The following is a 23,564-nucleotide window of genomic DNA, read 5'->3' on the forward strand; positions in this document are numbered from 1 at the left end:
TGTATCAATAAAATTATATTAAACTTTTTTTAAAAAGTTGAATCTCTAGTAAATTTGAAATTTGGAGAAATATTTTATGATCAAAAGAAGGGAGAACCTCCTTCGGTATGACTTAATACAAGCTGTTCATAGTCCGATACATACATGCATGAATACTGTCAAAGAATGACCCTAAACAGAAAAGAATGATACTTTATATATACCTCTAAGGAAGAGAGCTGCTTATCTCTCCCTGGGGGGTGGGTCTTGGAGAGCCCCCAGCAAGAGAGGGCATTTAAACTGAGGATTAGCAGTGAGTAATAGTTGGCTGACGACACAAGACTTAGTGGGGCAGTCAAAGAAGTAGAAGCCAATCATTTTGACTGCAAGTGGAGTTCCGCATTCTGGGCTCTCCTTGAGACCTCTGGCCTTGATTCTCTCTTGCTGCGCTTTTCATTCTTTACTCAAAAAGTAAGCCGTTTTTCGCTTTTTTCTCATCTTTCCTTATTTTTCATTTATGATTTCCCATTCATGCCCTTCTCCCTCTCTCTTTCTAACCTCTGAATTCCCTAAATTTCAGCCATTGTTCAAGCCCTGTAAATATTGTCACCAGATGCTTTCACAGGACCACCAGTTCTTCCCAGCAGGACGGAATCACTGGTCCATGGATACGCTAGGTCCCCCTGTTGGTGCACCCCCTCGGTGCCTTGGGAACTTGCCTATTTGCGGTGCTTCCTTGCCAAACTTCATCTCCGATACAAATTGAAAAATACGTTCTGAAGCCTATGAAATCCTCTGAAGACTGTGATGACTTCATAGTCTAAGAATTAGCATGAGAGAGACGACTTCGTTTAATTCATGTTTGAGGAAAGAACCGGAAACTATTGTTGAATAGTACTTTGAATTCTAAAGAGGCACAGTGGAAAAGATCTTAGAACTGAAAGATGGAATGGTAGGTAAAAGACAATGCGCCACATTTTATGAAAAGGCAGCATAAAATTCTAGCTGCCAGTTTCATAGCTCTGTTTGAGGTCCCTATTATGGCATGTTTTCCTTTGATCAGTCAGTAAACTGAATCAATGATTTATCTGTTTCCAACTAATTCATTAACAAAATCGCAAGTATATCTCAGGATCGGATTTGTGGCATCTTCTATTTGTTCGGCGAAGGTTTTTCTTCCCTCTGTTTCCCTCTCTCTACACTTTTTTTTCCCCAATCATTTTTTTTCTCTCCTCTGTTTTCCTAGTCCGCTGCTTGGTCTGTGCTTGTTTGCCACATCATTATCTTCTACATAGCTCACCCATTTTGTCATTGGACCATTTCCCATAACTTGCATTTTAGCTTTTTCTTTTTCATCTGGCACCTTTTAATTTTCCAGTAATTATATTTTGGAAAGTTTTGCAAGCACACTTTTTATTTTAATTTAGTAACATTTTCATCTGAAATATAGTGGTTTCTTCCCCCTCTGTAAAAATGTAGCAATTGCTTCCTCACCTATACCACTTCTTCCCTTCCCCCAATTTCACCAGACTTGCAGGACTTAGATAAATTTACAGTGTCAATTTCTATACTTCAGGGGCACGTCTCACCTTAAAAAGCATAAGTAGTTTTGAAAATTAGGTACTTATTCCTTCCCCTTCTGACATCCCTTTCTTTAAATAATGTATCTGTTTTTTACATCCTTGTCTTTTCACTTCCAAAGGTTCTGATTCATTCAGTTTAGGGTCAAATTCTGAGCTTTTATACATATATTTTATTTATTCATTTATTCAGACATGGGCAGCCTCCGGGAATCAAACCCAGGTTTCCAGCATGGCAGGCGAGAGCTCTGCCACTGAGCCACCATTGCCCTGCGAATTCTGAGCATTTATATTTTGACAAAGGTCCCTACGGTATTCTGATGTGCACCCCTGAAAAAGAATAGATGCTTAATATTAGAATGGAACACACAATAAACTTTCTAATTATGATGAATAATCTGAAATATTTAATTATGACTTTCTGTCCAAAACTAAGACTTAGATGCTAATTGTCCACGTACCAGGTAAGGGTGCCTGTGACAACAGGGCATTAATGGGATAGCAAAGCTTAGAAATTTCATTGGGAATGAATAATTCTCCGCCTAAAATAGGTACAAACTATAGAATTAAAATTAATTTGTTTTTCACTATGTGAATACAAGTTGATTGAGGTTTTACATTTAATTCTGTAACTCAAACGTTATCTTTTGGGGGCTCAGAGACTAACTGTAACATACCACGTACATATTTTTACTCCTCTTTTAATCCATTATTTTTGTCTTATACTTTATCATGGAAAACTCTATAGAATACACTGTAAATATTTCTCCCGGTTACGAAGCCTTCTCACAAATGCAACAGACTCTTCAATGAGCTCTTTCACAAACTTAAGTGAATCTCATGGCCCTGATTTGGGACTTTATATAAATGAGATTTCCATCTAGAAATGGTGAATTATTGCTTCTAAAACCTGCTCAATACTATATCTTATCTGGAAAAAAGAAATAATAAAACCCTTGTTGCTTCTGCAATTGGGAGGTAAAAGTCATTGTAACCATCAGGCATGAAGCAGAGGGACCAAGATCAAAAATAAAAAGCAAGGGAACCGAGATTAAAAAAAAAATTTAAAGCAGTTTTAATTGATATCATTATAACCAGCAATAATAATGATTTGATTGCTTCACAAAGGTTGGAAAGGCATTTCCTCTAATACCTTCCTACTCAAAATGTGTTCCCCACACCAAAAGTATCCCCTAAGAGCTTGTTAGGAATGCAGAATTTGGGGTGCAAATATGACCTCTTATCTTTCTCACTGACTCCCTGTATTCTGTGTTTTAGGCAAACAATTGCCCATTTCAGTAGTCACTCATACTTGCCTAATCCAGTTTGTAACCAAGCCCTGTTGATACTTCCTTAACAGTTCATTCTATCTCTGGACTTTTCTTTCTGATCCATTACCGGAAGCCTATTTCCATCCCCAGTATGTATGTCCCTGACCCTAGTCATAGCTGTTTTACTTGGGGTCCTGCCTCATGGCTAGCCTAAACTCTATCCCAGAATGATCCAGAAACACAGCTTCAGCCCTGACACTCCCCTTCCCCATTTACAACTTGAATCATTTCCTATCACCTTCCACTTAATTACACACTCCTTAATAAAAGCCAAAGTCCTCTCTGCCAGACCCTAATATATAACCTGGGGCTGTACCTGTCCCTAAACTCCTGCTCTCAGACAGTGATGTAGAGCCCAACTGTATACTTCTGATCAGACTATTCATTACAAACACCAGGACTTTCCTTTTGCCATCTTCTCGTTGCCCCTGAACTGTCCTGTACCTAAGTCCTACCTATTCTTAAATTCCAAATTGTCCTACACATTTCCGCTGTCCATTTGTCTGCTGAGATCTTCCCTCTTCTGAGCTATCATTTACTGAGTTACCTTGCTTTTGTTTTTTTATCTATCCAACTGTATATAGTATAGCTATTTATCCTTTGTAACAGGGTCTCGTGTTCTCAACTAGATTGTACACTGCCTAAGACCAAGAAAACTCTCATTTCTTTGTATCTCTAGGGGCCCAGTGTTAAGTGTTAATGCTAATGATACCATGCTCATGACGAGGCTGAACTTCCTTCCTTCTTTCGTTCTTCTCTACCTCCCTTTCTCCCTGCCTTCCTCCATTCCTTCCTCCCCTCATAGATGCACACATTCGCTCAAGAAATATATATTGAAAACCTCTTAAGAACCAGGCATTGCACTAAGCAATAGGGCAGAATGAAGACTAAGGCACCGTCTCTGATTGTAATGGGAAGTGAGACACATAGGTTATGATTGGATGTATTTGTTGCTAAGCAATGCCTATCTCATGCAACACTGACCTGCATGAGTGGTAGGGAGTGAGAGAGAAGCATTGGAGCAAAGTCAAGTAGACTTAAGGAAATATCACATGTTTACTAGAGCACATCTCATGAGCATCCAAGAGAATATGGTCAGGGCAACTTGTGAATTGTTCTTTTTAATTGGTATACATGTCTATATGTATACTTTTTTACTCTTTTTATTGTATAGTATAACATATATACAAAGCAATGAAATAAAAAAGCACTAGTTTTCAAAGCACTCTTCAACAAGTGGTTACAGGACAGATCCCAGAGTTTGTCATGGGTTACGATATGATCCTCTCAGATTTTTCCTTCTAGCTGCTCAGGAATATAGGAGGCTAGAGGGCTTAAATATTTTTTTATCGTCACAATCAACTTTTTTTCCTTCTTTTTTTGTGAAAATTAACATATTTACAAAACTATAAATTTCAAAGCACAGCACCACAATTAGTTGGAGAACATATTTCAGACTTCGACATGGGTTGCAGTTTCACAATTTCAGGTTTTTACTTCTAACTGCTCTAAAATATTGGAGACTCAAAGAGATATCAATTTAATGATTCAGCATTCATACGCATTTGTTAAGTCCTATCTTCTATGTACAATTCCATCATCACCTTTGATCTTTCCATCTCTCTCTTTAGGGGTGTTTGGGCTACGGCAATTAAATTTTTGATATTGGAAGGGTCTGTCACTAATATGGGGTAGGGAGATGGAACTATCTGATCCTCTGGACTTATCTGGACCAGGGACCCATCTGGAGGTTGTAGGCTTCTGGAAAGTTACTCTAGTGCCTCGAACCCTTGTGGAATCTTATATATTGCCCTAGGTATTCTTTAAAATTGGCTGTAATGGTACTGTTTGGGGGTTGGCAGGTTATGACAGGTAACAAGTTCTACCTGAAGCTTTCATAAGAGTCACCTCTAGAGTAGCCTCTTGACTCTATCTGAACTCTCTCTGCCACTGATACTTTATTAATTACACTTCTTTTCCCCCTTTTGATCAGGATGGAATTGTTGGTCCCACGGTACCAGGTCTGGATTCATCCTTGGGAGTCCTCTTCCACATCGCCAGGGAGACTTTCACCCCTGGATGCCATGTCCCACATAGTGGGGAGGGCAATAATTTCACTTGCAAAGTTGGGCTTAGAGAGACTGAAGCTACTTCTGAGCGACAACAGAGTTCCTCCAGAAGTAACTCTTAGGCATGCCTATAGGTAGTCTAAGCTTCTCTGCTACCTTCATAAGCTTCAGAAGAGTAAGCTTCCTGATCGAGGGCATGACCTATTTATTTGGGTGTCCCTAAAATTTGACACAGTATCAGGGGATTCCCTGATGGTAAGGTTTAATAGTTCCATGGTCTTTCTACCCTCTCTCAGGGGACTTTGCCAATACTTTTTTATTATCTGCTTGACATACTCTAGGATGTTTCCAGGTATTACAATAGTCTATATAGGATTAAAGGACCTCTTTCTTATTCTGTGCTTCAATTGTTTAAATGAGATATACAAATAGGTTGGACTAGATTATGCACTACAGAAAATTTCAGTTTCAGATCAAATAAACCTTACTTCCATTGATCTCAAAGAGTACCTTATGTAGTTTTTTTATTCATGTTGAGGTACTACTGTGTGCCTTGAATAATGGGCTTGTTATCATTTTTGCTGATTTATATAGTCTTTTGACTCCTAAAAATGTGCTAACAAAAATTCTGATATTCTGATAAAAATACCATTATACCAAAGTAATTAAAATATATATATACCAGCAAGTCTATGTGGAATGAGAGGCTAAGGGAAGTTTGGCCCAGTCTCAGAAATCATTTATTCATTCATTTGACAAACATACACTGGGGTCGACTATGAGATTGGTACTGTGTCAAAAAGCAGGAGAATATTAGAATATTAAACCATCTGAATTCTATCTATTAGGAGAATATTCTGCATTCTGATGGTACTTCATCCATAACAAAGATTTGGGAGTCATTTAGATTTAAATGTAGTAAGTACCTCAAGTTCTCATATATTTTTGTAATATTCTAAACTTCAAGCTTAGTAAAACTATTATTTATTTCTAATAATTTGTTTTTAACTGTGGTAAAATATATGCAATATAAATCATTTTAAACACTTCAAGTGGACACTTCTTTGACATTGACTATATTGACAATACTGTGTAACTTTCACCACAATCTGTTTCAAGACTGTTTTCATCATTCCAAACCAAAGCTCATACTCATTTAACAATATCTCCATATCCCCCCTCACCCTACCCCTAGTAACTACTATTCTGCTTTCTATCTCTATGAAGTTGCTTTTTCAGCATTTCATATAAAGAAGCATACAGAATTTGTCCTTTTGTGTCTGACTTAATTCACTCAAATGATGTCTTCCCGGTTCATCCTGGTTGTAACACATACCAGCACTTCATTCTTTTTCATGACTGTATAATATTCCATTGCATGGATATACCACATTTTGTTTATCCATTCTTCTGTTGATGGTTACTTGAGTTGCTTCCAGCTTTGGTTTATTGTGAATAATGCCACTATGAACACTGGTGTCCATAAATCTGTCCAAGTCCATGCTTCTCAATACTTTGAGGTATATACCTAAGAGTGGAATTTCCAGGTTATATGGTGATTCTATAGTTTACGTTTTGAGGAACCACCAAACTGTTCTGCCACAGTTGTGCCTTTTTAGTTTCCCACCAACAATGTACGAGGGTTACTGTTTCTCTGCAAACTTGTCAACAACTAGATTTTCAGTTATCGTTTTCTTTTTAATTATTGCCAACCTAGTGGGTATGCAGTGGTAAGTCATTGTAGTTTTAATTTGCATTTCTCTAAAGGTTAATTCCTGTTTTCATATACTTATTGCCATTTGAATATCTTCTTTGGAGAAATGTCTATGCAAATCTTTGGTCCATTTTAAAACTGGGTTGTCTTTTTGTTGACTTGTAGGTGTTCTTCATATATTCTGGATATTAAACCCTTGCCAGATATATGGTTTCCAAATATTTTAATTGCCTTACAAATTCTAGATTATCTTTAAAAAAGTTAAATACAGATGGATTACCATTTTTATTTCATGTTAATAAAGCATTCCATTTTTATGCATACACGGTTATATTTGTCTCTTTTATAATGAAACTATTTTCTGTCACTTTACTCTTAAAATTTCATTCAAGACAAAAAGTAAGAGATATTTAAGCTTGATACCATCAATGGCTCATAAATCTGCTCTAACAGCTATAGATTATTTTAAAATTTATTGCTGTACCTTAGGGAATTTTTGATAGGCTGCCCTGAAAGCAGTTAATTCTCGGTTTAATGTGGTTTGATCATGTACAATGTATTGACACAAACAGAATTTGAAATAAATTTACTTCTAATATAGTAATGATTTTTCTCTAAATATCTCTAACATATTTTTACTAGAGTGGCTAAACTATGTTTTTATTTCTCACGACTCATAGCGACAGTCACGAAGAAATGAAATCCATATACTTTGTTCACATTTAAATTTTACAGCATTTCATAGGCTATTAAACATGGAACATCCTTGTGGGGACAAGAAATCGAATTTGCTCTTGAAAAGGTTTGCAGCTAATTGATTTGTAGGACATTATAGCATCCACTAGCTGACAAGCCTTACAGAAATCAGAACTGGAGCTGAACCGAGGGCACTTTTTACTGAGACATAAAAGGTGTCTTTTCTGCCTTGTATCCCTTGGATATGGGCATGTCAGTTTCATACAGAAACTTTCACGTGGAGCTTTTTTATTTATTTCTCTGCTGGTGGAACTGCATGTGGTCGCACATTGTTTAATCTTTTGCTCAAATAAAAGGACCTGGGGCTTCATTTTTGTTTTGCCTTTTTGGTATCTTACAGGAACTCCAGGATGGCATTGGGCCACGGCAAACTGTTGTCAGAGCATTGAATACAACTGGGGAAGAAATAATTCAACAGTCTTCAAAAATAGATGCTAATATTCTACAGGAAAAACTGGGAAACCTGAATCTACGTTGGCAGGAGGTCTGCAAACAGCTGGCAGAAAGAAAAAAGAGGTAGGGTGACAGATGAAATAGACATTCTAAAATGTTTGAGAAGCTATTTAAACTGTCCTTAAAAAGTCTTCATGAAACAAGCTTCTGTGCTGCGTGAAATGCAGGAAGACCAGGAACCCCATCAGTAATTAATCAAAAGCTATAGAGATTTTTTTAAAGATATCTTTTTCTCATCTGCTTAAAATATATTGTTGTTGCTAGTTAAATAGGCAGTGATTCTCTGCTAGCTTCAACTTGCAAGTTTGGTTTAAAATGTATCACTCATGATTTTGTTTAAATATGAATGCCTTCAGTATATTCCAACTTTAACCAGCTGAGTCAAATATATTTTTTTAAAGATGAGGAAAGGAAATTATAAATGTTTATTTTGTGGGGAAGACAGCTCTTTGGCTAGATATTTAAACAGCTAACAAATAAGAGTATGAGGCTGGAAATCACAATGGTTTTATTCACCTTTAGTTTACTACATCTACTCATATATTCTCAACGAGAGATTTGGACCCCAAAATATTCAAATCTAAAAGAGAAAACAAAACCCCAAAAGGTTATTGTTGAATGTAATCATCATTTAACTTTCCCTTGGAATGTATCGAAAACACAGAAAGGCCTTTATTTAGCAAATGAGACTATGTTATGAACAATGAAAACTCAGTTCTGTTGCCAAGGCCTTGCTTTCTGCTGATCAACTCCATACTAGGTGGATTTTAATATTCACAACAACCCATTGATGAATGTCTTCAGTTAGGTTGTATTAGAAAGAAGGTTTGGAATGTTGCCCAAATGTTTTTACCCACCTCCTCTTGCCTCCTTCCTATTTGGAAAGTAGATAAAATTCATATCCCTTTCCAAAATGGACTCAGTAGTTGGCCTACAACACACACACAACACACACAAATCTTGCTAAAGTTTAAGAATGATAGTGCCGTCTAAAAAAATTTATTTCAAATCTTCACTTAGAACATTTTTTTTTTCTGATTTTGTCTAGATAATATAAAATAAAGACCTTCCTGGGGCACTCGCTATCCATTTTACCCAAATTGAAGTCTCTTTCTTAAACCTGCGACTATTCCATTATGTAACTAACTGGTGTGTTTAAACTCCAAACACATTTAAACCAGTATAATGTTAGTTTTGAACAGGGGCCACTCTAGTCTACAATGAGATTTTAATGAGAAAATTAAGGAAAGTTTTATAGCACGCTATTAAAATATGTACCTCAAATTCGTGAAGTAGATGAAATTGAATTGACAATCCTTTTCTCCTTTAGTATTTATAAAATGTTTCTCATTTTAAATGTTTTATTCATATACTATTTGGATAGAGTATATTAGCATTCCCTCTGATAACTCTTTTTCACCTGAAATTTCAAAATTTTGTTATCTCTTATTAACTTCTCAATGCAAATTGTAACTTACAGCTGAAGATGGGGCAATATGCCTGTTTCACCAAACAAGCTCTAAAATTTTAGCTCCTTTTAAGTTTATAAGAAAGTACTACATGCTGATCTGTTGTGGAATATTATACATATTATAGGTTTAATTACAGCTAGGGCTTTGGCTGTAATTGGTTAGAAAAATTTCTCCCATTCAAACATTTTGACCTACATTAAATATTGCACTTTTGTGCTTTAAAAAGTCAAGATCAGCTTCCTTGAGATTTTTTAAACTCAGCTTTTAAAGTTGTCTACTTCATGTTACATTTAGAAAAATAAATGTTAGCATATTTACATTTCTGCAGCGATCAGATCATGCATAGTTCCTCAGGATACTTATATCACTTGAATATGTGAAATGCAGAAAAAGTAAATAAAATACAATTGCCAGTTCTACCAGTACATTAATAGCTATACCAAAGCATCTAGTGGCAAATAAAGTAAAAGTAAATAAAATAGTATTTCACAAAGACCATGTTCATCTAACAATTGTAGGAGTACTTTAATCATGAAACTATTGTGTAAATCAAAGGCTTCCTTTCAGGGCAACCAAAACAGAAGTTAGAAGGAAAAAGGAGTCATTTTACAGGTGAAAAATAAGATATCTATTCAAGTCATCAATAGTATTCTTAGTTTATCCTGCACCTTAAATAAAGCTTTGGAAATATTTAATGTTCCTTAAGCCAGGTACATGAAAGAAAATGTATAATTTAAGAAAAAAACAGTCTACCAAAAATATTTGCAGCCTTATAGCCACCTACTTTTATAACCATCTGTTTGAAAATGCAAGATCAGAAATATGAAAGGAAAATTCTCAGAATAATTCAAGTAGCAGTAGACAGCCATTAAAGTTAGTTTGTGGAGCAAATGAAGTACAGTCAATTAGCTGTGCAATTTAAGACAGAAAATTCACTGTTGGCCTCAATTATGTGGCAGTAGAACTGGATAACAGCTATAGGTTTAAGCATGATCATAATGAGTTTAATGATGACTTAGCCACCAAAATGATCTTTGTAAATGAAGAAGATGCAAATGGAAACCTATCAGCTATAAAGGAAGCTCATAGTTTACAACAAAGCAAGCCTATTTTAAGAGGGTCCCTAGATAGAATTTAGGCAAAGCAATGACCTTGAATTTAGGGAAAAGTAACTCTGTTTTCACCAGCCTCAAACTGAAATTGAGCAGCCCCTTTTTTTTTGAATGTAGGCAACAAACCATAGTAGTATGAGCAGTACCTATGAAATCACAGATATTTTCATATCTTATTAAAGATATCACAGATACCTCAAAATATCATCCACACTCACCAATAATTCAAAACTGCAGTAGCTATCAGATCTACTCCAAGACCTTAGAATTTAATGTGTTTAAAAAACAAGCACATGTATTACTATATCAGAAATTTGTTTTTGTATTATTATTTTTTTTTTTGGCATGGGCAGGCACCAGGAATCGAACCTGGGTCTCGATTGTGGCAGGCAAGAACTCTGCTTGCTGAGCCACCGTGGCCCACCCTGTTTTTGTATTATTTTTATAACTGCCTTCCAACACAGTTGGTTTCCTTTTTAGTCTTAATGTATTTTATTTCATGGACTTGAAAATGATGTTCTGAAAAGGGGTCCAAGGCTTCAACAGATTGCCAAAGTCATCCTTGGCCTAAAAAGGATCTTTATTTCTAACCAGCCATCCATTCATCTTCCAAGAATCTCATCCACATTTGCTCCAGTTTTTGTTCTTTTGATGTGCAGGCACCATCTTCATATGCAGTTTTTCTTCTGGAGTGTTCCAGGAGACATAGCAGTCAGGGGAATATGGGGAGGCAGTCTTTTAGGCAGGGGGCTGCTGATAATATAATGAACGATATTTTACTTGGAATAATGTCAGTTGATAAAATATTGAATGGGGGAGGGAAGCAAGGTGATGAGAAGTGGAATCCCTAATTTAAGGAATGTCTAAATCATGACCCTTAGCAATAACAAAAATCTCAAGAGATCTTTCCTTGTCCCTTTAGACAAAAATTATGTTGCTCCCCCAATTTCACAGATAAGCTGATTGCTATGCTAAGATATGTTGAAGAATAACAGTTTTAATTTAAATGTTACCTGGTTGCAAATATTTCTTAAAAGTCCATGAGTGGCTCTTTTTTACTTTTCCCAACATTTTTAGTGAAAAAATTCAAACTTGCAGAAGAGTTGAAAAAATAGCCGGATAAATACCCTTCAAAAAGTATAAGCATTTTGCCGTATGTGCTCCTCTTTCTCTCTCTCTCTCTCTCTCTCTAATGTAGGGTATAATGCATACATCAATTTTTTTCTTGCTATACCACTTGCAAGTAATTTATAACACCGTTACATTTCACCCCTAAAAGCTTCAGCGTGCATCTCCTTTGGATAAGGGTATGTCATATGTTACCATGTTTGCTTATCGCATTCAAGCAAATTAAAGATATCATGATATTATTTAATATCAGCCCATATTCATATTTCCCCAATGGTTCAAAAGTTTCCTTTATATCGTTATGTTTTTATTATTTTTTGAACTAGGAGCCGATCAAGATTCATGCATTGCATTTGGTCATTGTGTCTCTTTAGTCTCTTTTACCCTCCCATGACCCTGCCATCTCTTTCTCTTTTTGTGACATTGGCATGTGAAACGATCCAGGATAATAGCCTGCAAAAACGTCCCACTTTTCTGGATTAGTTTGATATTTTCCCCCTCATGATGTCATTTAACTTGTTCTCTAACCCCTGTATTTCTTGTAAAGTGGGAGTTAGGTCTAAGTGAGACTTGATAAGATGCAAGTGAAACATTTTTGGCAGAAATCCTTCGTATGAGAGGCTGTGTACTCTGTATTGCACCCCATCAGGAGACGCATACTTTGAGGTTGTCCCACTCTAAATGCTGCTGTTTGATCTCTTGGTTAAAGTAGTTATTGCCAGATCTTACAATATAAAGTCACATTTTCCCTTTGAAATTGGGACTTCCTCTCATGGCTTTAACACCCATTGATGATCTTTCCCCTAAATCAATTATTACTTTATAGTGATTTTTTTCTAATTGTGACATATCCTACCTTTACTAGCTGACTTTATTCCAGTTCTTTAAATGACCTCTACCCTCCATGTCACTACAGACTACTGGATTCTGATTTATTCAATGTGATACGATAAATTAGAAAGAGTATTTTGTGGGGAGGGGTGGTCAGTTTTCCCAAATTTGGCCACTGGAAGCTCCTTTAAACTTTCTGGTTTCCAGCACAAAATGTTCCAGGCTCACTTTGTTTTTTTTCTGCCCCGGGTTTGGAATGAACCATTTCTCTAAGGCTCCCTAGTTTCCTTTAGTGGGGAATGATATGTGGAAACCAACATCTTGGCAGTGGCCCTCTTCAGAGAAACATTGGCACCTTTCTGGCAAGCAGTCCCGGGGAAAATAATGCTTCTACACTACTTTTGCAAGGACACATGACAATGTCCCCTTAGAACTCATCACATTTGAAAGCAAGGCTATACTTGTTTAAAAAACAAAGAGAAAAGCCCTTTTTGTATAAAAACCTCACATACAATCAGTATGTTATTATTCATTTGAATGCCGCTGATTCTGACTTGTGAACAAAAATTTACCTGTATATATTCTATGCTAGTTTGCCAAACAATTTCATGGTGCAAATCAGATAACTGGATGCATCCTTCACAGTACAGAAAGGAAGAAGGTTTTTTGTTTTTTTTTGTTTGTTTGTTTTATAGACTTTAGTTCATTGTTTGCATGCAAATAGATGCTGTTGATTAGAAATAAGCCTTGTCTAACCATTGAAGTAGGCCTAATAGGACCTCTCCTTGAAAATTTCCATAGCAATTCATATTATTCTATGAACTCTATGCAAGACAATTGCTTTCTCTTAAAAGTCTTCCTTAACTTTGGCTTCTCACTAACTCAGACTCCTCTGACTAAATAACTTTCGTGGCACCTTATTCCATACAAAATGAAACCCTCCAATCCTAAATATGATTGCAAATTCCCTCCACAAATTCCCTCCAAATTCCCTCCACAAATTCCCTAATATGACTGCAAATTATCTGCAGGGCTAAAAGCTTGCTTACATGTTAATATTCTTTCTCCAGGATCTCTCCAGTCTCAACTCCAGTTCACTTGCTCCATACTTTGACTTACCTGGTTTCTCGTCATAGGTTTTGACCTTGACCCTTCATCCAGCCCAAAGTTTACAGACTGAAAATCACAGGCCGAATCCGGTCCCCAGTCATATCGTGTTTTTGCCTAGACCTTGTTTTGAAATAATTGCCAACATTTAAAAAATGGAAGGTTTCATATTTACAAAAATAGAGATTGCCATCTTCTCTTGAAAACTTAATTCCAGTCACTAGACCCTCGTTCCCACCTTCTCTCATACCAACATCAGCTGCAACTGAGTGGCAGATGAGCCAGACCCTTGCTACTCAAAACGTGGCCTCTGGACCAGCAGCATAGACCTCACCTGGGAGTTGGTTAGATGTGCAGAAGCCAATAAATCAGAGTCAGCAATTTAACCCAATCTCCATTCGATTTATGTGCACATTAAAGTTCGAGAAGCACTGCTTTAGACAAGTCAACCCTCTCTTCACTTTGCTTCTCATGTTCCCGATTGTTTGTCTATATTAAATGTTTACATGGGGGGAGCAAGGGAATTGGACGTAGAATCTGTTCTTTCCAACCACGTTGTCCATTATTTCCACCCTTTAGGCTTGTGTCTCAAGTATTAAGGATCAGAGGTTTTCTGTGCCTTAGCTTTTGTAAAAACAATTCACTTTGGTTGAATTGCTCTTTCTTTTATTTCTTTTTTTTTCCACAAAATCTTACCCATTCTTTAAGGCCCAGCTTTAATGCTATTTCCTCTATGAGCATTACCTGCTCCTTAGAAGCAGAAGCAGTTTATTCTTTTGAGTTATATTTGCAGAAAGCTTGGTACGTGATAGGTGGCAAATATTTTCTCAACATAAACAGAAAACAATTCTATCTACATTAAAATTAATTAAGCATTTAGGTCAACACTTGACACCACTATACAGATTATAATTGATCTAAAGCACAGGAACCAAGTTTTTTATGTTTCTTGTAATTTAATTACATTTCCATGGTATGTCTTTAATTGTAGATATTGGACCTGAGCCTTTCTAATCTTAAAACAAATTGAATGAGTTGGTTTAAAAATTAATATTTTAGGTGTTCTCAAGAATTTAATTCACTTAAGATGCAAAAGATTTCAAATGCCATAGCTACTGTATACCAGAAAGAAACTCTTTGATTATAACTTTTTTTTACATTGTTTACCTCAGGCTCACAGTATCCTAACTAATAATTTTAGGTGCATTAAATAGGAATTTGTCTGAAACTGGATATTTTGTCCTCATCCAACCTATAGGCACAAGATGTTTCAGATGCAATCCATATTGCCAAAGAGCTATTTTTAGTTTGATTAGAGAGGATCATACAGATATTATTATCCACAGGTGTCTATGGAAAAGCTGGCCTCTTCCCATCTGTTCTCTGATGAATCTTGAAAAGCTTTCAAGGACATTCATAATTCTTCATCCAAAGGCTATGAAAAATTAGTTTCATACTTAATCATTTTATGTCATATTTTATTCTTTGAAACTTGGCAAGTTCTAGTGAAACCGAATAGCTGGAGGCAAACATGCTGTTGAGTTGGCTGGTGCTGACAATATATACTCTCTGTAGATGCACAAGTGAGTGTACTTTATTCATGACCTTCCATGAACTTTTATGGGTAGAGGAAGTAGGAGTTAGGGAGAGTGTATTATGGAGGATGATCTCTGAGATGGGTCTTGAAGGATGGGAGGAGTCAAGTGAAGGATGAATGGATATGCCAGAGAGAAAAAGTGCCATGAGCAAAATCACTGAAACAAAAAGGTGCACTGCATTAAAGGGCTGCACTGCAGTATAGAGAAGCTATCTTAAGTGACTTCCATTTAACTTCCTCACATCATTTTCCTAAATTCTTTCTTCTCTATGTAAAATCAACTGCCCTATTCCTATTTTAATTGGAATGCTAGAGAGTAATAGCCCATAGATGTTTTTAAAAGTTTTGTTTAAGTAGCCTTTCTGCTATCACATGCCAGACACAGTCAACTGTATGTGGTTCCCAATCTATTTATGCCAGTTATTCTTATTTTTCTTATTTTGTTATTTAAGTATTTCATAAGCAAATGCAAAGAGAAAGAGAATAGTGGTCTCTATGAAAACTAAATTGAATGCTTTGGAAGACTTGATAAAAGTGATTAGCAAAAAAAAAGCTTTTATATTAGATGTAGATGAGGCAATTATTTATGAATGGGGATAAAGGAAGGAAACTACAAAAAGCTAGATGGTTTCTGCATTCAGATTCTTTCAAGTGTCTCTAAATCTTGCTCCACTCCAAAGAAACCAAAACTGAAAGTCATAGATGATGAGCTATAGGAATGGTTTGTGCAAAAAAGAATATGCTGAACTTCACAAATGAGAGGTAGATGAATGACTGTTTATATGTTACAATTAGAAATACAATTTCTAGATATGTGTAAACAACTTCATATGATTCCTGCAATTTAAAAGTCTTCTTCTAATAACCCATCCACTCATCTTAATTGTTGATATGTTTGATAAGAGGATTTCTATCATATGCCAAAAGGATGAAGTATGGTATAGCGATAAATGGAGTGGTTGAAATGGATGTAGCCATGGAAAACTTTACATCTCAATTAACTTTTTCCATGGGTAGACTGTTAAGAGATTGGAACATTTTCAAAAGGTTTGAACATGAATTCCCATAGATGCCTCTTATACCTAAGCTCAGAGGGGAATAAAGAGGGTGAGACTGGCAGAAAGGTAACTCAGTAAAGTAACTTTTGTATTATTTCAGATTAGAAATGATGAGTGTCTAAGCCGAGCAGAACTTGCAAAGATGTGATGGTAGAGATACATTCAATAAATAAAACTGGAACAATATGGTAATTGATTAATGGGAAGATGGGGGAGGTGAAGGAAGGATTTTAGGATGTCTCCTTTCCCCAGGTTTTGGGCTTAGGAAACTGGCTGAAAGGAGTGCTGTTGGCTAGAATAGGAAATAAAAGGGGCAGTAGTCAGATGGGAAGATGAAGGCAATTCAGACATTTGGAGCTCAACTGGAAATATTAGAGGTTTGAGGAGCCTGTGAAGCATTTAAAATAAGATGATTAGAAAACATGCTGCTTGGGGGGACAAAGGGTAAAATAAATTGGACAGATGGAACACTAGTGGCCGGTGAGAGGGAGGGGTAAGGGGGATAGGGGGATGGTATGTATGAGTTTTTTTCTTTTTTCTCTTTATTTCTTTTTCTGGAGTAATGCAAATCTTCTAAAAAATGATCATGTTGATGAATATACAACTACGTGATGATATTTTGAGCTATTGATTGTACACCATGTAAAGAATGCATGTGTGTGAAGATTTCTCAATTTAAAAAAAATAGAAAAAAAAAGAACATATGCATTTGGATATGTAAGTCTGAACCTCAGGAGGAAGACGAGCTGAAGACGCTGAGCCATTTTTTGCCCCTGCCAATATAGAGATGATAGTAGTTACCCAGTCAACTAACTGCTTCTCATTGAGACCCCTTTATCATGTCATTACTTGCCAGCTGGTAAACAAAACAGAGTTACCAAAGTACATATTAAACCCTAAGTGCAGCTGTGAAACAGAGGTCCCGGTGTTGGAAGCCACTGTAGTGTGTGAGTGCTGGTGGCGAGAACAATACTAATGAAACGAGAGCAGAGAAAGGCTCTCCATGGGGCCTGGTTTTCTTCACTCACTCTCTTTTGTGGCCACAGACCCCACGCTATCACAGTTCAGAAGGGTCGGTGAACAAAAGATGGGCAGCAAACGAAGAGAAATTCATCACTGTATATAGGAAAATAAACTCAAAGCACTCCTTCTGCTGACTGCAGATCAGCAATATCTGCTATATACGTTTGGGACACCCTGGAAAAAGAGAAGATGTCTGCAAACATATTTAAACCGGTGGATACAGTGTTTAATGAAATGCAAAACTTTAATACAGGGCTCGCTGGAAAGCCTAGCAACATGGGAAAGAAACACAAACCAACACATGCTCGGTAGAGCTCCTCACATACCATCCTGTAAATATGCTCTCCCTTTAAGGTTCTTCCTTTCGAGAGTTGCCTATTTTAGTGAATCTGACCAGAGTTGGCTGCACTAAGACTTCCCTATTCCCTTCAAACTGGCCAAATGGCATTTTGCATTCTTTTCATTTTCCTTGTTGCTGAGGAAACTCAAATTGTCTACCCTCAAAGCCTGTCCTGTGAGGCATACTTCTTATTGTAAACACTCATTTCCAAAGTGCTTTTTTATGTTAGAATCACAAGCTATCATACGACTAAAAGGGAACACAGGTCAGTATGCCCATCATTGTACACAAAGGAAAACCAAAGTCCTAGAGCCTGGGATAAAAGCCTGTTGATTGCTTTATTGAGTTCCTTCCCTGGGCTTAATATAATTAGACGATAGGCCTTTAGCTAGGTTTACACACCTATTCTCATGTTCCTTTTAACAATTTTCTTTTGTTTTTACTAAGTAAGTATTGCTATAGTTTAGCCATTAATATGAACCTAAAATTATCATAATATACTCTTTCCCATTTAGCTTAATTTGGATAAAAGATTTTACTTTTCTCCCTTTTTTTCTCACTATGATAAATAGGTTTTGCAAAAAACTTTCTGAAACACAAAGTACCATACATGTGTGAGCTGCTAATCTAATCATTTCACTTACTACTATGTTAGGGAGTATATAACCGTCTTTGAGTTTTTAGTAGAAGGCCTTATCTTTTCTCTCACAGGGACCTTGCTCCAATTAATAATTATCTCTCCCACATGCACAGGAACACAAACATATCTTTACCCTTTCTCTTCCAGTTTCCTATCCCTGACTAGGTAAATATTTTTTACTCCCAGACTGCAAAATAAATGGATAACAAATATCCCTTTCCAAATGTGCTCTACTGCACTCGTCAGGGTTCTTTAACTGTGAATAAAAGAATCCAGCTCTGGATAATTTAAGAGGATATGGACTGTATGAGAAGGCTACAGACCTCCACCCATTCCCAAACAGAATGCTCAGAAACCAACTCAGAAAAATGGCTAAAAACCAAGAGAGAGGCACTGCTCATAGAAATATAGTCTAAATCACACACTGGGCCTGGATGCTACTGGAAAAAACTCTACATGATTCTCTGCAATTCTCTATCACTCATTCCAGAATCAAAAACTGAACTTCTTCCATTAGATTCCATACTGGTTTTGGGATTTCGCACCACATAAGCTGGACATTCACATCCTGGGCAGACAAACTTGACGAATGTCTTTTATTCCTCCTCCCTATTTGTTATCCCTGTTTGAATCCTTCACTGCATACTTTCAATTAAGCTCACATGTGCTCTACTAGCTCCCCTCTATTTGGCTCTTTAGCCCACCCAACCCCACTCCTCTGAAGGTGTCCTTTCCAAGGGCACCATTGATTTCTTGTGGTTAAATCCAATGGACCTCTCCCAGTTCTATTTTAGGCCATTTGGCATAATTGACCACTTTCTTCTTAGCACTTCATCCTATCTTATCTTCCATGTCACTACTTTCATGTGATTTCATTCCTACTTCTCTGCATACTTCGTTTCCTTTTGATGTACTACTTCTTTCACCTGCCCTTGTATTCTGAAATTTCGTTCAGCTGGTCTAAAGTTGCAGCCTTGGGAAGGATAAGTAACTGACTTTCAGAATGGCAAGAAACTTAAATTTAACAAGGATGTTTGAGAAATGAGACAGACATACAGGGCCTTGATAAGATCTTTTTTTTTCTTTCTTTTTTTTATACATGGGCAGGCACCGGAAATCAAACCCAGGTCCTCGGGCATGGCAGGCAAGCACTCTTACCTGCTGAGCCACCATGGCCCGCCCTTGATAAGGTCTTGATAAGAAAAGATCTGAGCTATTCACACATCCCTCCTGATGGTGAACTTGTGTGCAGTGCAGAGAAGTGCAGGGGGGCCAGGCATAAAGTAAAATCTGGGAACACTTTAAAACTAGGTAAACTTTGGAAGCATTATACAGCACACACAGATTTACTAGCAGAAGTAGAATTCTTTGGTTGTTCGAGGACAATTTTTGATCAATCATTGTCTGACAACTAAGGTATGCTGACCCTAGGAAGCTAGTCCTAACTTTAAATTAAGATGTAGAAGAGTTAGCAGCAGTCACACACTGGGTGGAAACAGATTCTGCAGATGTAATCCAGGCAAGTTACTAAAACCACAATAACAACTCTCATGGGGGAAAATCAGGATCTGGAGTTTCTGTAATATATAAATTAAAATGTAATATTTTCAAGAAAAAAATGTATGAGACCTGCAAAGGGATACAGAAGTCTCTTTGGGAGAAAAGCAGTCAATGGAAATTTTCTCTGAGTGGGCACAGATGTGAGACTTAGCCAGCTAAGTCTTTAGACTTTAAAGTATCTATTATAAATATGTTCCAAGAACTAAAGAGTATCATGTTTAAAGAATTAAAGGAAACTATGATGACAATTACTCAAGAAATAAAGAATTTCAACAAAGAGATGCACATTATTTAAAAAAGAACCAAATAAAAAAAAAAAAGAACCAAATGAAAATTCTAGAGTTGAAAAGAATGATAAGTGAAATGGAAAAGAAAATCACTAAAGGGTCTTGAGAATATTTGAAATGACAGAAGAATGAATCAGTAAACTTGAAGATAAATAGAAACGATGTGAAAAATATAGAGAACAAAGAATTCAGAAAAGTACAACCGATACTCAGAGACCTGTGGGACAATATTGAGTATGTCAATATATGTGTAACAAGAATCCCAGAAAGGAAGAATTGAGGGAGAAAGGAGGAGAAAATTACTGGAATAATGATCAAGCACTTCACAAATTTAATGAAACTTAATGAAACCTATATAGGATAAACAGATAAAACATAACATATAGATGTACATATGTAATAATAATAGTACAACAAAGGAGGGAAAAAAAGGAACTATATCACAGTAAAGTTCCTATATTTTACTAAAATTAAATTAGTATTAAAGTGAAGTAGATTATGATAAAGTAAATTGCATATGTAATCTCTAGAGCAATCACATAGAAAATAACTTTAAAAATAGTTAAAAACAGGTTGGGTCACAGTGGTTCAGCAGGCAGAGTTCTTGCCTGCCATGCCAGAGATCTGGGCTCGATTCCCAGTGCCTGCCATGCAAGAAATAAAAAAAGAAAAAGAAATAGTTAAAAAAAACATAAGAATTAAAACTGTACAGTAAAAAGATCTGTTTAACAAAGCAAGGAAGTAAAAGAGAAACAAACGAACAAAAAAGACATGAAGCAGATCGAAAAAAATAATAAAATGGCAGATATAAATCAACCAAATCAGTAGTTACATTAAATATGGATGAACTGAATACTCCAATTAAAAGTCAGAGATTTCAAACTGTAGTAAAAAAAAATCCAACTACATTTGGTCTATAAGAGAAATTCTTTAGAGACAAAGGCACAAATATTTTTAAAGTAGAAAGGTGACAAAAGATAAAGCATGCAAACAGTTTCCAGAAGAGAGATAGAGTGACAATATCAAAAAAATAGACTTTAAGACAAAATATGTTCCTGAAGACAAAGAAGAACATTCCTAATTATAAAGGGAGTTGATCCATCAGAAGGCATAAATATTATAAATGTATATGCAATTGACAACAAAGCACCAAAATTCATGAAGCAGAAATTGACAGAATTTAAAGGAGAAATAGATGATTCACCAATAATTAATTGTTTGAGCCTTCAATACCTCGCTCATGGAGTTAACCGACCAGTCACACAAAAAAATCAGCAAAGATATAGAAGACGTAAACAACACTATCAACCAACTTGACCTACCTGACATTTACAGAATACTCCACCCAATGGCAGCAGAATACACATTCTTTTCAAGTGACTATAGAATATTCTCTGGGATAGACCACATGCTAAGTCGTAAAACAAAATAAATCTCCATAAATTTAAAAGGATTGAAAACACAAAAAATTATTTTCTCTAAGCACAACAGAATTAAATTTAAAAATCAACACAAAGAAATATGGGAAATATCATAATTTTGGAAGTTAAGCAACATGTGTCTAAATAAGCCCTGGGTCAAAGAAGAAATCAGAAGGGAAATTAGAAAATGTTTTGAACTGGAAGAAAATTAAAACACATGTCAAGGTACAGCTAAAACATGCTTACAGGAAGTGTACCACAGTGGCTAAGTCACAGAGACCTGGGTTCAATTCCCAGTGCCTGCCCATGCAAAAAAAAAAAAAAAAAAAAGAAAACAAACAAATATGCTTACAGGGAAATTTATAACTTTAAACATCTACATTAGAAAAAAAATGAAGTTCCCAAATCATAACTTAAGCTTCTACCTAATGAACTAGAAAAAGAAGCACACTGAATCTGGAACAGGAAGAAGGAAGGAAATATTAAGATCAGAATGGAAATCAATAAAATAGGGAACAGAAATCGAGTAGAGGAAATGAATAAAATCAAGTGGTAATCATTAAATAGATTTTTTTAAATGACAAAGTTTTAACTAGACTGATGAAGAATAAAAGAAAGAAGAAAAATTATCATAATCTTGAAGGAACGAAGGAGCATCACTACCAACACTACAGAAATTAGAAGGACATAGGGAATCCGCTGACCAACTTTATGCCATCAAGTTTTTCCAAATGACATGAAATTGAAAAATTCCTAGAAAGACAAAAATTACCAAAATAGATTTAAAAGAATAGAAAATCAGATTAGAACCTATTGTGAGTAAAGACATTTAATTAGCAAGTAAAAATATTCCAATAAACAAAGCCTAGGTCCAGGTGGCCTCAGCCCCCTTCTTCACCTAGTGATTTTTTTCCTAGGCTCATGAGAGTTAGTTATTCATCCCTTTGAATCACCAGGATCCTTAGTCAATAGTTTCACATTGCACTTAAGACAAAATCCAAATTCTTGCATTAGCCTCCTGGCCCCTGCCCATCCTCTGGTCTCCTCTCTTGCCAGTCTCCTTCTTGCTCACCACACTTTAGCCACACTGGTAGCTACTTTCTGTTCCTTTGACTCTCTTTAAGTATTTTCCTGCCTTGAAAGAGGCTGTTTCCTCTGTGGGGAAGTTTTGCCCCCTATGCTATAGCTAGTCAATGTTTACCTATTTTTCAGGGCGCAGCTTCAGTGTCACTAACTCAGAGGGAGTCACCCTTACCACTTTCTCCAACCTAAATAAGAGTCCCACTGATATTCTCCTTATGAGCAGATTACATACTCAGTGACTGTAAGTGCATTTCTTCTTAGGCCATATCCCACCCTAAATGATCCAAGTAGAAGTTCAGTTAGGTCTTTTGAGAAAGTTCTAAATGTTGGGGGTTTGGGATTATTATTTCTCTTACTGTTATCAACACTGTTGTTATTTTTGTTGTGATTGCTTATTTTCTGTGTTTTCTCAGCACTTTCAACAATTTCTCTCTGTTTTTCATACTCATTGGGTATAATGAGTTAATAATGTTTGCAAGGTATTTCAAAGCTATGTACGAACAGAGCAAAAACATTTTAGATTAAAAGTAAACTTAATATCTGAGACTCGAATAACCATAACTGGGCACTGACAGCATTGCTTTGTGGGAAGTGAGGTTGATACTCTTTTGCTTTTAGTTGCTGCATACCTATGAGAGTTAAATTACAAGTTCATAAATAAAGGAATACTTTCTTAATTGCTAACCCATAAACTTATCATGATTTGTACAAATATATTTCTATGATTATTCATCTAATGTGCACATCTCCCATAAAACTAGATGCCCCAGATGAGTGAGTGATTTTGCTCATCCCTGAATATCCAGCACCTAGCACAGCACCCAGCACTTAGTAGATACTTAATAAATATTTGTTTACTACTTCAAATGCTTATCACATTTTAAAGTTAACCATTTACGTACATGTCTGTGCCTCCTACTAAACTATCAACATTCAGTAACTACTCATCACATGGCACAAACAGTTCCTGGTACATGATGAACATTCAAGTATTTGTTGATGAAAATACATAAAGAATTAATG

The 23,564-nt window shown here is 36.1% G+C and overlaps 1 protein-coding gene across 9 annotated transcripts in view; it reads left to right on the forward strand.

The window, feature by feature from the left end:
• The window catches only part of DMD (dystrophin), a 2,428,671-nt gene that overhangs the window by 1,605,039 nt on the left and 800,068 nt on the right, over positions 1-23,564 (forward strand). For all 9 annotated transcript variants that reach the window (XM_077145121.1, XM_077145123.1, XM_077145120.1 and 6 more), the window contains one exon: positions 7,770-7,945. In XM_077145121.1, the coding sequence (XP_077001236.1) occupies positions 7,770-7,945 (176 nt within the window). The remainder of the gene's footprint in view (positions 1-7,769; positions 7,946-23,564) is intronic.

This window comes from Tamandua tetradactyla, chromosome X, assembly GCF_023851605.1.
Source record: "Tamandua tetradactyla isolate mTamTet1 chromosome X, mTamTet1.pri, whole genome shotgun sequence".
NCBI classification, from domain to species: domain Eukaryota; kingdom Metazoa; phylum Chordata; class Mammalia; order Pilosa; family Myrmecophagidae; genus Tamandua; species Tamandua tetradactyla.